The 13,919-nt window shown below is 55.2% G+C and overlaps 2 protein-coding genes across 2 annotated transcripts; both read right to left on the bottom strand.

The window, feature by feature from the left end:
• Nucleotides 1-7,030: 7,030 nt before the first annotated feature.
• BDP81DRAFT_419161 (uncharacterized protein) lies at nt 7,031-9,802 on the bottom strand. The gene has a single exon (XM_060589748.1). The coding sequence runs from the start codon at nt 9,521-9,523 to the stop codon at nt 7,427-7,429; it is 2,097 nt and encodes a 698-aa protein (XP_060450125.1). The 5' UTR covers nt 9,524-9,802; the 3' UTR covers nt 7,031-7,426.
• Nucleotides 9,803-10,753: 951 nt separating this feature from the next.
• Nucleotides 10,754-13,813, bottom strand: BDP81DRAFT_505281 (uncharacterized protein; the record flags this gene model as incomplete). The annotated part of the gene is made up of 2 exons (XM_060595640.1): nt 10,754-12,527; nt 13,781-13,813. The coding sequence occupies 2 exons, from the start codon at nt 13,811-13,813 to the stop codon at nt 11,073-11,075; spliced, it is 1,488 nt and encodes a 495-aa protein (XP_060450126.1). The 3' UTR covers nt 10,754-11,072.
• Between the last annotated feature and the right edge of the window lie 106 nt (nt 13,814-13,919).

Raw genomic sequence — 13,919 nt, forward strand, 5'->3', positions numbered from 1 at the left:
TAGATCCTCCATCAGCGCCACGAATGGCACAACCACGATGTTGGTCCCGCCGTTCGCCATGACGGCCGGTAGCATGAACAGTATGCTCTTGCCGGCCCCTGTCGGCAGTACGCTATGACGGACTGGCTACCCTCTAGTGCCATGATCGCGCGCATGCTCTCGGCCTGCTTGCTACTGCGCCATGTCGCCCCGGGCCCGAGTAGCCTACGTAACCCCGCCGCCATTGCCTCTTCTGCGTCCTCTACGGCGGCCTCGCCCTATATGCTTAGAGCGGCCGAGTCCCGCCTGCTGTCGCGTGCCGTGCTCCGCCGCCTCGCCGGCCCGTTTCTGCTTGCCGTCCCCGGTCGCCTCCCGTCCAGAAACCGATCACAGCCGGCTAATCTCCTTGAACGTCGCGATATCTCCGGCTATAGCTTTCCTAGGAACCCGATATGTACGGCATAATGCTGTTGCGTAACCCGGCTCCCGTGAGTCGATGCTAGATCCATACGATTTCTAGCTTCCTCCGCAGTATACCGGCTCGCCGGTGACGGGATGACCTCGATATCGTCGTTCGCCCCGTCGTCGTTGTCGTCTAGCCGGCTCTCGATCTGTTTTAGCGCGAGTCCCCGTATTCGACGACCTATCTCGATAGCTACGGCCCGGTATCGTCCTACGCCGAGCCGTACGCCCGTCGCCGCCTATATCATGCGCCATCGTCCGGCTAAGCCGCTCAGTATCCCACACCCGAGCTACCGTCTCGCCAATGAACTCAGCTACTCCCCGCGCGGTTCGGCATTAGGCCTTGCGCCGGAGCGCCCGCTCCGCCGGGATGATCTAGTATATATATGTATTACTATCTGCCCGATTATGTCGGGGACGAACCGGGCACCTTGTGCGAGTTATCCCGGATCGCCTTTATCTTATCTCGGTCCGTTACGATTATTACCTACCCGTCGAGCACGAAGATATTACGGATAAGCTACCACGAGTCGCAGTGCCGCAGCGTCGCCACCTCGGGCCCTCGGCCGGGCAGCCCGCCCTATACGTGGACGAGCACTATTAGCACCTCCCGGAACATCTTTAGCCGTCGTAGCCACTACCGAACCCCCTCTCGCTTAACCTATTGCTTTCTCGGGTCCCATATCGACGCCCCGAGCTGCCTCATTACTACCGCCGGTCCGGGCTCTAGCCAGTCGTTCTCCGCCTTCGTTACGAATAACTAGCTAGCCCCGAGCCGCACTATGCTATCGACGAGCCGTCCTAGCTTGATACGCGTCTTGACCAGCTCCCAGTCCCCCCCGCACAGTGCGCCGAGCAGCTTCCGTACGTCGACGACCTGGTCCCGGAGCGCCCGCGTGAAGTCCCGGACAACGATACGCTCGCCGTTATAGAACAGCGACTCGCCGTCATCCGCCCAACGTACCGATAGCTGCCCGCCCATCCGCATCCGCCAGCCTTTCCCGAGCGCCATCCATCCGATGATGGTACTGGCGACTATATGCGCACCCACACACATCCAAGCGGCATGTTGGTCCCGGAACGCAAGGACTGCCGGAACCCCGACCTCGTCCTGGTCCCGTGGCTGGTCCTCGAACGCCGCCTCCAAGAAGAAGAGCCGGCACCACCACAAGATGGCTGCCAGCATGCCCGTATACAAGTGCGGCTCGGTATACCCGAGCGGACGAGATCGGATCCCTAGCGCTGCACAAAAGCACAGCAGCGAGCTTGCGTATACGTGCCCGCCGACCCGGGTCTTGATCGAGGCCACCATGAAGCAGAAGATGGCCCGGTCGAGCGTCTCGTTCTCGTTCCCGTCCCCGCCACGGCTGCCCTCGTCCCCCGCCCCGTCGTCGTCGGCGCTGGCCTCGCCCGCGTCGTCGTCGTCGTCGTCGCTGTCCTGCTCGCTGCGGAACCCGCTGGCCTGGCTGCTGGCGGTCCCGCTCCTCTCCAGCTCGGCTACCACGTCGCACAGCAAGCTCCACTGCTCCTCCGTGAAGCGGATGGCCCATCGCTCTAGCGCCTCGTCCCTTCCGATATGGTGCGCCCGCCAGCAGAATCCCAGATACCGGTGCCCCACGGACCGGTACTTGGCCATCGACGCCTCCTTGCCCTTGAGCCCGAATGGCATCCCGCTGGGGCTGGTGCTCACGATGCTCGCGAGCCATTGGAGCGTCTCGGCCGGCACGCTGTCCAGACGCCATCCGCACCGTTCCACCTCGCGGTCGAAGCTCTCTCCGAGACGCAGCAACGCCGACCGTTCTCGCACGGCCTCTTCGTCTTCTTCCCAGCCTCGTCCCGCCCGCATGCTCTTCGCCCGTATCCATTCGGCAGCTTCGAATATGCCGAGACGATCCCGAGACCCGAAATGCTTGACCCATCGCACCCTCTTCACCCACGACGAGTCCCGGTCCATCTCTTCTTTCAGATCGCCCGTCCGTAGTCGCTCGGCATCCTCGGCCTCCAGTTCAGCCGTGCACTGGGCCATCAGTAGCTCCATCGTCTCGTTCCCGGCGCTGCTGGCCGAGTCGGGCCCCGCGTCGGCCTCGTTGCTGCGGACGATCCAGTACCGCGCATACTTCCCGCGCATCCACGTCTGCAGTCGAACCTTCGTCGACCTGGGCCCGGTTGCCGCATGCCCGGTCTCCCTCCAATGGCGTGTGATGTTGTCTCCCGCCGTTGTGAGATAGCGGCACGCGGAGCAGCTGTAGCCCGGGAGGACATCGAGCTGTGCGACGGCCGAGCTCCCGTCGACGGGAAGCGTGTCGACCTTGGGATCGGCCAAGTCCGAGCCGCTGTAGTAGTCTCTGATGTCTCTGAGGCTCTCGCCTTTCAGCTGGTGCTCGTGGCGGAAGTGCGACTCGATGCTGCTGCCGCCCGGCCGGACGGCCGCCTTGCATCGGCGGCAGATGAGCATACGATGCTCCTCGTTCATCTCGACGAAGCTATCCATGCTGGGTCACTGCCTCTGGCCCTTTCCCTTCCCTTGTGGCAGGAAAGCAACGAGTCGTCCTTCCTTCCCGTCGCTTTCCCCCTCTCTTCTTCGACTGCCCTGCCCCCCTTTCTCTCGTAGGATGAACCCTGGTAAAAGCGAACCCCAAGTCTCCGGTTGGGGTTACGCGCCGGCCAATCACCGCTCCGTCCCGGCTCCAACCGATACGGCTCCAACGCTCGGACCAGGGGGCGCGGTTTACGTGGCCGATTCTACTCGAATCGGCTGCGAATAATACCTAGGTTCGCAATAGAGCGTAAATCAATATCAATAATAACCCTCATTCTCATCAAACTCTATCTATAATGACCTTTTCAACCCTAACATATATCGCTTTTTCTCTACCTTCTTTATATACTTCATTAACTTAACCCTTTTTTCTACTATGTTTTCCCTTTTTTTTAAAATAATATAAGTTATCTCTACTTATTGATTTTTCTAACCTTGTTTTTTTCTTCCCTTTTTTATTATACACCTGTCACAGACCCGCTGTCCTAGACCCCAACCTTGAGGTTGGTGTTGAGTAACCCGGTGGCCGGGTTACGTAAGCCTGAGGCTGGATAAAAACTCTGCATCCTGTATTCTGTCGCGCATGTCCAGAAACGTAGCTCCTTGAGCTACGTCTTGTCAACAGAGCCTGTACCTGCTTAGGATAGAGCCTGCCCGTAGCAATAGATTGTCTGATCCGCCTGCCCAGCATCCACCTGCCAAACAACCTGCCTGCTACCGTGACAACACCCGACTTCTTTTTATTTTATCTGTCCCCCTTTTTTTCCTCTTTTATCCTTGTATTCTAAGCCCTTCTTTCTTTTATCTTTCTAACCCTAACCCTCTTATCCTATAACCCTTTTTTTGAAATAAAATAAAAATAAACAAAGTAGTAACCAATACCTACAAGTAGTACTTATAAAAATAAAAACTCGCTATAACCTTCTTTACAGCGATTTTTCTTTCCCTTTTTATTAATTTCCCATTGTACTTAGTACTTTAATTCTATTTTTCATCCCTAGCTTCATTCCTTCTCTTTTTTATCCTCCTCGTTTTTTAAACCCTAATTTATTTTTATATCCTTACGCTTAACCCTACTTCTTATTTCCTTCTCTTCAAGTAGAATAACCCCTTGTAAGTACTCACTTAGTAGAATACGTATAATATGATAGCATTATTATAATAACGAAGTCCTAGATAATATCTTCTACTTCTGCCATGTAGAAGAAAGCCTTGCACAGATTCGAAGCCTCTAACCCGCCCCATCGGACCCGCCTCCCCATCCATCTCCATACGTCCACCTCCCGTAGCCCCTGTCCTTCCGACGCACCTGCTTCCCCTGCCAATCCCAGCTCGAAGAATAGCTCTCTCGCCTCGTCCGGCGTTATCGTATATACATACGTAATCGTCGATAGTATCATACCTCGATAGCGATACTTGCTATCCTCTCTCCTCCGTTACCCGCCCTCGCCTGCCTTCTTCTCCTATCGGGTATATAGTTCTTGTGGGAGAAAGTAGTCGTAGTACCCGCCGAACCTCTCTACCCCCCTTACCCTCCGGAAGTACGTATGTATCCGGAGCCCTATATTAAACGTTTTCTACGCTAGTACGTCCCCTATCCGGGACCTGCCGTAGTCGAGCTCTATATAGTCCGGCGTAGCGTCCGCCCTATTAGCCCCGTAGTAGAATATATACCCTCCGAAGAGCCGTGCCTCGAGCTACTCTCCGAACCTTTTTACTTCCTCGGCCTCCCGTATTACCTTATCCGCTACCCGGCTTCGGACCTATCGGACGCTAATCTCGTGCTCTTGTATATCCGCCTCTTCCTCGTCTTTACCCGCCTCCGGGTCGTCCGTCTTTGCCTCCGCCTCCTTTACGTCGTCCGCTACTTAGTATACGTCGTACCGCGCCTTACCCTCTTCGTACTTATCCTGGTCGCCGCGCCCGTCTATTTCCGAATCTAAAATTACTTTCTAGTATATACCGCTGTTAACGAAATCCTCGGCTGGGCTATGTACCCCGGACCCCGTCTACCGTCTTGCTTGCCCCGGCCCCCCTTCCGCCGCCGCCTTTATTACCCGTACGACGATTGCCTCGCTAGCTTTGTTATTGCGCCCGGCCCGCCCGCTCTGCTGTGTATAGTCCGCTATCTCAAACGGTATCTCGACGTATATTATTACCCGGATATCGGGTATGTTTATCCCGAGCCCTAGTGCGTTCGTCGCCACGATCACCCGCCCCCCTCTATATCGTGCCCGCTCGAGTCCGCTCGTCCAAGCCCGCAGCCTCTCCGCCTTTCCGTCTCGTGTGTCGACGTTGCGGTAGTATACGTCGTAGTTTAGCTCTGTAGCGAGAGCGTCCGTCGCTACTACCGTCCTATAGTATACAATTATATTAGCCGGCGCGCCGTATGTTTTAAGCTTCTCTTTGAGTAGCGCGCGAACCCGTTGTATTATCCCCTATATAGCGTCCTCTGCCGTCGTCGCCGTGATGGTTTCTATACTATATACGACGTTGGCCCGTGTCGTCCTGGCCCTGATCGTCGTGATCTCCTCGCGCCGTATATTAATAAGCTCCGAGAACGCCGCTTCCTGGCGCGGCGGTAACGTTACCGTTAGATATATTATTTGAACCCCGATAAGTACGAGCCGGCCTAGCTCGCGTAGCTTCGGCCGGAAGTCCCGTATGCCTTTTAAGATAATATATACTTCGTTAAATATAAACCCGTCGAGCTATATTATTACCCGGAGCCTTTCTACGTAGTCCTAAAACCGCATCGTTATAACCAATTTAGGCGTTATAAATACAAGTAATGCCGCCCCGGGGGACCCGTCGCTACGCCACTCCGTATACGGGATTTTTATCCGCCGGCAGCGTTCTATCAAGTCGCCTTAGAGCGATACGAGCGGTACGACGATGACCGTTACGCCCCCGGGGCAGCTTACCGCCGGCAGCATAAAGCTCAAGCTCTTCCCGCCCCCCATCCCTATCACCACCACGATCGGGCTCTTATTCGCCATGATCGCCTAGATCGCCGACCGCTAGGCGCCTCGGAACCGGGCGTCCGCCCCGTACAAGCGGACGAGCTTACCATCGATATCGATCCGCCGCCACAGCTTCCACCTCGCTAGCTACAGCGCCCGGAGCGCTTCGTCGTACGTCGACGCCGTCTTTCGCTTACGGCCGGGCGTAAGAGCCAAGCCGAAGCCCCCCAGTGCGGACGGGAAACCCAACAGTCGGTGCCATTCTTCGCTGATCTGGCGGAAGCGGACCCGACGTTCGTTCGTCTCGAACCCGCCTTCGGTCACCAGCCGTCCGTAGATCAACCCCGCCACCTTGGACCCGTGGCCCGCTTATAAGTCGTACGGGCTGTCCTCGTCGTCGTCGTCGCTCTCGCTACCGCTGTGGTCGGAGTCGACTTCGCAGAGCAGCTTGGTGTGCGCCGTCGACGCGTTGCGGAAGTACCGCCGCCCGATGGCCGTCGAGATATGCCGCCAGCTGCTGATGTTCAGCTTCTGCCCAAAAGCCAACGCGCTGAGCCGCCCGATGCTGCGTGACAAGCGCGGTGACGTCCAATGTTCTCCGGGGCCTAGCCTCCACCCGTCGTTATCGTCGTCGTCGTCGTCGTCCCCGCCTGCTCCGTCGTCCCCGCCTGCTCCGTCCTGAACCGTCCGTCCGCCCCCCTGCTGCGTCTCGTCCCCCTGTGTGCCTTCCGTCGCCCACAACCCCGCGTCGAACCGGGACCGGTCCCATACGTTAGCCTGGACGTCCTCCCAGAATGGCAGTACGAGCCACAGATAGTACGTCAGCAGAGTCCCGACCTCGCGCGGCAAGAAGCGGTGGATGATCTTGAGTCGCCCTGTCGTGGTGAAGCCTTTGTGCGCCCCCGTCACGACCATGACGAGTCCTCGGTCGCAGAAGATGTTGCGTATGCCTCCGTTACACGTGTTCCGGAGAGACTAGATGCACAGATCAGCCAGCAGCGAAACCACACGCAACTAACATCATCAAATTGACCGGAGACACCCCCACGCACCCTCGTGCCATCGTCAGCAGGACTAGCTTCGGCCGTCGACGATAGGACGTCGAACACTTTGAGAAACAACTCCGAGAGGGCCTGTTATTAACCCCACGAGCAACCGCAGCATTGGCATGTAAAACTGAAGATGACACATACGGAGACGGACAGGACTTGTATGGGCTTCTGGGAGGCAAGGATATGAACGTAGGTGGAGAATATGAAGATAACCATACGAGCCCTAAATAGCTTAGCCGGGGCGTAATAAACTATGCATGTATGTATGTAAGTCTAAGTCTAGTTGTAGGGTTAAGTTTAAAACTCTCATGTTGTGATGGTGCATAGCTATGCCGAGAGGCCGAGCTGCGATAGACGAGAACAAAACTATTACAATTATCTTACATAGAGGATAAAGCAGTTCCTGCCAGGCTGAGAAGGCAGAGTGATGTTCAATTTCCCAAGCTTGGCTTCCAAGTGGAATGCTTCCCAAGCCTGTTCTTTACCATCTCAATATCGCCCGAAAAGATTCCCTGAGGTTCAACTTGCTTTGTTGGCCTTTTTGTCAACTTGCTGCCCTTTAGAACCTCCGCCGTCCATCTGCGCTTGTTCGGCACGAGTTGCGTGAGTGCACGCCGAGGTGGTCTTAAGAGCTGCGCCCTTTCAAAGTCGATCACCATGATCCCGTTAATCTCCTTATTAAACACCATGTTTTCCTTCCGCACGTCTTTGTGCACAACACCCTGACAATGAATTGCACCCAATGACTGCATTGCCATCGCTTCCAGGTGCCAATCTCCACCGCTTACGCCCTCTATCGTAGAGAGATCATGTCCTCCCCACGACAGAAATGTCATATGCACCACGTAGACTCGGTGATCGTAATAATAAGTCCTGTTCAGCGGCCGGAGGTCAATGGCCCCAAGAAACACAGGCACATGTGTACCTTGGATAGGCCGTAGACGCTCGTAAACGGCTGCCTCGTGCTCAAGGTCTTTGATGAATGCCCGTACTGTACCCTTGCTGACAAAGGTATAGCTATATGCAAGCAGGCTCACTTTAAACATGACTCCCCGCGCACCGCCTTGTCCTAAAGGTGTTATGCCGTCGTCTAGTGTCTGTTCTAGCTGCTCTCTGAGAAGCTTCACGAATCTAGTGTGGTTGATTGGATGATGAGTATCTGGGCGGTTACTGCTGTGGTCGTGGCGGCGGCCATTGCTCGGCTTCCTACTGTGAAAGAAGTTGTTTGGGCACCCTGAGTCGAGGACTCCGCCGCTAACAAGCCCCAATAAGCACTTCTGGGTGCAATACGGCGTATGTTTGTCGTTTCTTCCCCTTTCTCCACTATCTCGAGGCCGATGCGCTAGGATCCGCTCACTGCGTCGGGTTCCCTGACTACCTTGATCGCCCCGGATTTCGGTGTCCCTTCCGCGTGTCTGCCGCTCCCTTGGAGTGGGTGTGTCTGGTATATCCCGTCTCGACTCGTCCTCAGATGATTCATCCGTGTCCCTCCTTACTTGCTCCCTGGCATGTCCGTCCCTCGTATGTCCTCGCCTCTTCCTTCGGATGAAGCAAGATCTGTCGATATCCTTGTAAGCCTTCGGTTCGTATCCCGGCGAGCTCTCCGGTGGCTGCCTTTCTTCGTCTGGAACTGATCGTAGCGTCGTCTCGAAGTCTTCCGCCCACGTCTTCAGCTTGTCCATAGCTTGGCGCCGCTCATCCTGTCCATGTGGCTGTCGCTCGCCTGGCATACCAAGAGCAATCAGGCTGAAGGCCAGATACTGAGCAACTGCCGTACAGAGGTGGGGATGCTCGGGGTGAGCATCCACCTCCGCAGACGGCTCCGCTAGATGATAGAAGAGTGTCTCGGGCTCGCGCCAGTCAATCTTCAAGAACACGATCGCCTCGCCCGTCGTCAACAAGCCGTGCTCGAGTCCGCCTTCGATCATGTAGTGATAGGTCTGTGAGATGGCGGCTGCCGTAAGTCTCTCCGCATGATACTGGAACCGCGCGTCTGGGTCAACTGATGTGGGGATGGTCTTTCGGTTGACCACCTCTTTATATATATTCATCGGACGCAGACCGAGGCGAAGATGCGGCGCAGCAAGCTTATGCGGTGGTTTATATTCGGAAACGTAGAGCATCGAACGGCTACTCGAGTCGTCGTCGTTTTCGGATCGGTAGACGCAGATCTGATCGGCTCGTAGCTGTTTGAGGTTGACTTTGCTGTTGTGCGGTGTGGAGGGGGGTGTCGATGGGACGTTGCGGTCAACGACTTCCTCGGCTATGTCGCTGATGGCATGCGGGTGGTTCTCGAAGACGATTCCGTTGCCTAGATCGAACGCGCTTTTGACTTTTTCCACCTCCTTGAGCTCGTCCATGATCGTTCGAACGGGGTCCTCGACGCTGTTATGTAGGAAGTACTCGAGGGCCTTTTCGTCAGTGATCTTGCGCTTCGCGATTCTGTTGCCTAGGCCTGACAGAAACGATCGGCTCTCGAAGCGGCGTCCGTGGACGGGAAAAGTGCTGTAGAGGGTGCCGAATACCATGCTCTGTTGCTGCAGGAAGTTGGGCCATGGCTGGAGATTGGTCGGACACCACTTATCCCGCGGATTTGTAATGGAACCCTTGGAGGTCAGTCTACGGTCAGTTTCGACAGTAAATTTGGTGTAAACGAGGGAATGACAGGCAGCGATGTATTCGTCGAGCGAAGTAGGTTGGGTTTGTTGTTCTGCCTCGTCGGCACGCTGTTGTTCTCGCCGTCGTTCTCCTTCTGCCGCCTCAGCGCGTTGTTGTTCTCGCTGTCGTTCGCTTTCTGCCGCCTCAGCGCGTTGTTGTTCTGCCTCAGCGCGTCCCTCGGCTTGTTGCAAAAGCCTGGTCAATTCATCAACACTTCGTCGTTCGCCCATGATGGCTGTGGCTGACGTCCTGATAACGGTCGGTTTCTAGAATTGTTGTTCAACGGGAGAGAAAGCGTTGGCTCAAAGCCTAGCCTTACCATTAGAGTGGATTCTTTTGCGTTACTAGGGGTTACCCTACCCGAGCATTGTCAGCGTGCAGAGGGTGCTGATGCACGAGCCACATCCCTGATATCAGAGTCGTGGCCCGTGCGTGCTGAACTGACTTCCGCTGGTCATTCGCCGATTTGACGTCCATCGTTATTACGAGAGAATGCTGCTCAGGCGCTAGCAGTGCAGCGGGCGAGGCCGGATGTCGATACAGCACAGCAGAATGTCCGTCGAATCGATACAACGCGCCGTGGCCTTCGACGTTTTCAGTATCCTGGCAGGGAGCACCTTACGCAACCGTATGTGACCTATCGAAACGTATACCAAGAGCGAGTGACGATGACGATGCGTTTGTCGCACTGCATGTAGACAATATTGCATCTGGGGAACTGGTGGTGAATACCATTACAATGCCTCGGAACACTACCTGTGTGCCCAGACCCGAAAGGTAAATCAAAGCTGGTTGAAAGCAATGAATGGAGTGGCGCATGAGGAAGCCATGCGTCCTGTGACATCCATCCTTGCTTTAGACGCCAAGTTGCCTTCGGGGCCCGGGCAAAGATAACGGCTGGTCGTGCCTCACATTTACCTGGTGTCGAACTAATTGATCTTTCCTTGCAAAACAAGCCGTATTAGGGCACCCAGGTAACGTCCCGTGATACCAACATCAGCACTCAATCTTATGGGACGTGACACTCCACGAATAGCCTTTATGGGTTTTCACACTGGACGTTCATTCTGGACGGCCATCCTGGAGGAGGCTGACGTTAGAAGAATGCCATCTGAGACGATGTGCTCTCTGATGTAATATAACCGTCGCCTTCTGGTAGGAATGCACATCCATGTCTCAGACATGTAGTTGTCTCCCCTTTCACTGAAAACCTGCCCTCATCATTTCCGAGCTGCTTACATTAATAGTTCTCTTCGTAGCTCTCCCTCAACATCCCAGGTGTGCCGTACCAACACCATCTCCTTCTTTCCGAATAGAAAATGGTGTAATGTCTGGGTTGAAATCATTTCGGCGACCACAAAGCAAATTTCAAGTCGCTTTAACGCCCCGCTCAAGAATAGCACTCAAAATCCCGGTTCACTAAGCAGCCGACGGGACAATCTCCTCACCCCAGGCCTTGAGCTCCTCCAAATGTGTCTTCATCTTTGCTAGGTCCCCCGTTACCACCGTTGTGAGTGAGGCAACGCTCTCCCGGATTGTGTCCCTACGGCTTCGGAGACCCGACAGAGTCGTTAATCGAAGACGTAGCTTCCGCGTCATCGACGTGTCGCTGATTCGGCAGCTTTCCAGTTGCTCCAGTGCGGATTGACAGTGGAGCACCTCTTTCTCTACTTCATCTACTTCGTCCAGGTCGCCGTCAGACGGCGGAGAGACAGCAAGGAGAGGTCGCCATTGCTGAGTCCCAGCACGGGACAGGGACTGCAGAAGATCCCGCATGCCATTCAATTCTGCTTCAACCTGCAATCCCTCTGACCACATCTTGTTATGTTGCTCTTTTACGACCCGGGCGACGTCTTCCATGAATGTCGCCTGCTGCTTGTGCCAGAATTGGTAGTCAGCCGGAGTCATGGTCGGCGGCAGCATAGGCGGTATTGCGATGCTCTCCGTCGAAACGGACGGCGCCTGCAGCTTGATGTCAGACAGGAGTGAGCCATGATGCGCTCCGTTGGCCAGGGCAGCGAGAACAGGTCGCCAAATTCCGTAGTCAGTAATGGCTGGGATCGGTTGGCCACTGATGATGTGAAGGGCGTTGACTATCGACGCAACACCGCTGTCGGCGTCCTTCGTCTGCTCTGGGCACTGGTGAAAGGCAAAAGCAGCATCACAGCCGAAATGTGGCAACAGATGCCCCAGCGTCCTCCGGACAGCGCCCTCATCTGTAGAGGCAGATTTCGAGTCAAAGATAGTGACCACGTTCTCGGATATGACGGCAAGTATCCAGTGGGTATGAGTGTCGAGGTTTATGGGAGCCAGGATAATACTACCGGCGTTTGCTGCTAGGTCGTCAACAAGGTCCTTCGGTGATTCTTGTCCGTTAAGCAGCAGTGGATCAAGGACTCGCACAGAAATCGGGCACAGGGCGGCTGCCGCTTTGATGACCTGGTAAATTATGCCCTCTTTGACATGCTGGTCATGTGCAAGGCGTCTCGAGTCGAATCTGTCGAGCGACGCCTGCGGTGACGTAGCTAGCCGTTGTCGCTTGGGAATTGAAGGCAGCGGGGATGCCGGTCGCTTTTCAGCGACGGACAGCTCATTAGCCCCGAGGGCGAACTCTAGATCAGGACTTGCAGCAGGTGCTGCTGATGATCTTTTCGATAGGAAGGTACGCTCTGGCAGTTCTGCCTGCACGACAATCGTTGAGCTGGCCGCAGATGCGGGAGAGAGCTGACGTTTATCGGTTTCGAGATAGGATCCGGTCCTGTGGTCAAGACGGTTGAAAGTCGGTGTCTGGCGTGTATGACCGCTGCCGTTCTCCGAGCTGAAAGCCCCGTAAGCGGTGAAATGACCGATGGGATGCACCCTAACTGGGGTGGGCTGCGATAGGGTGCCGTTGACGTCCGACGGCGGTGGAAATCTTGGGAATAATGGCACGCAAGCGGGCCATCAGTGCGTATGGGTCGTGGGTCTTCATCTCGTAACCGTCTGCTCGAAGGCGTGAAGCCACGGGGTTGATGCTCGATCGGATGAGGGCAAAGGCGTGGATTCTGTCGTTCTTCCACTTCTTCACAGCGTCGATCTGGGCAGCTGTAGGGACTTCATCTTCGTGAGGTCTAGCAACGTCAGATTCAACGTAGTGGGACAGATCCAGTGATTCTAATGTCAACATCAGCATATCCATCCAGTCATCCCAGTTCTCCTCTCCCTTCAGCTGAGGGATGGACCAAGTGGCTCTTCCGCCATCGGAAGACCCTTGGTAGGACATGGTGATGATCTGTAGGTTGTTGATTGATCGTACGGTTGATCGATGGATTAACGGAATCCTTGTCGATCAGCAGGGTCGGGATCCTTGCTTTGGCGTGGCAGGGATCAAGGGTCGGGGGTGGACTTCACGTATTGACGACGTGACGGTCCAAACAAACAAACGGAGGAAATCGCGGCAGGCGAATCCAACGGAATAATCGAATAGCTTCAATAGCTGGGGAAAGAGTCAAACTGGGCTCATAACCTGTGGGCAGTACACACTGCTCATCTGGATCAACGAGGCAATCGATCAGGCAATGTAACTGGTATTGTTGGTTGGTTCGGTGATGTCGTGCAGAAGGTGAAAGGTGGCTGCGGTGGGCTGGATCAACCAGGAGGTGGATCGGGCAGCTGGTGCCTGGGGCACCAGCCACTGCCTCAGGTATCCATAGTCCCACAGTAACTGTTTCCCAACAAAAGCCAGGCTTCGACGAGCTCCAGACCTAGTAGTCCTGGATAGTACACATATGGGCGGTTGTGAAGGAGTCCGGGCCCGACTTCTGCCACTCGGCCAAGTTAACACTAAAGTTTGAGATTCAGCGGCTCTACGGCCCCCGTTTACCAAAAATGAGCCTCATAAATTAAGACTCCACCGCCTCGGACGGGCCAGGGACGTTCCAGGCGGGACAGTTGTAATTGGTGAGTCTACGACTACGGTAGCCTATCAACAAGAGAGGCGGTGCCAACCAACACCGCGGTCTGTGCAAGGGAACTCCATCCTATCCGTCTAGCCCAGCCATCACAAGAGGTACTGTCAGTGCTTTTTCTTGGCTTTGCCTTGCCGACGGGAGTACTGTGGGTCCTGGAGCCGTGTTAGTGTTAAGTACCCGCTGGAAAAATCGGTGGATGGCGTTGATCATGTTGATCTGTATCCCGAAGATCGTATCCAGCGCTCGCAGTGATAATACGTTATCCTTTCTATGTGGTTAGATGAATGTCATGCAGAATATTCTGTTTGTATGCCCA

Source organism: Colletotrichum phormii (genome assembly GCF_030913505.1).
Source record: "Colletotrichum phormii strain CBS 102054 chromosome Unknown BDP81scaffold_3, whole genome shotgun sequence".
Classification (NCBI taxonomy): Eukaryota; Fungi; Ascomycota; class Sordariomycetes; order Glomerellales; family Glomerellaceae; genus Colletotrichum; species Colletotrichum phormii.

Coding starts and splice junctions, on each gene's coding strand:
- BDP81DRAFT_419161 (XM_060589748.1), bottom strand. CDS start 9,523: ATGGTATTCGGCACCCTCTACAGCACTTTTCCCGTCCACGGACGCCGC.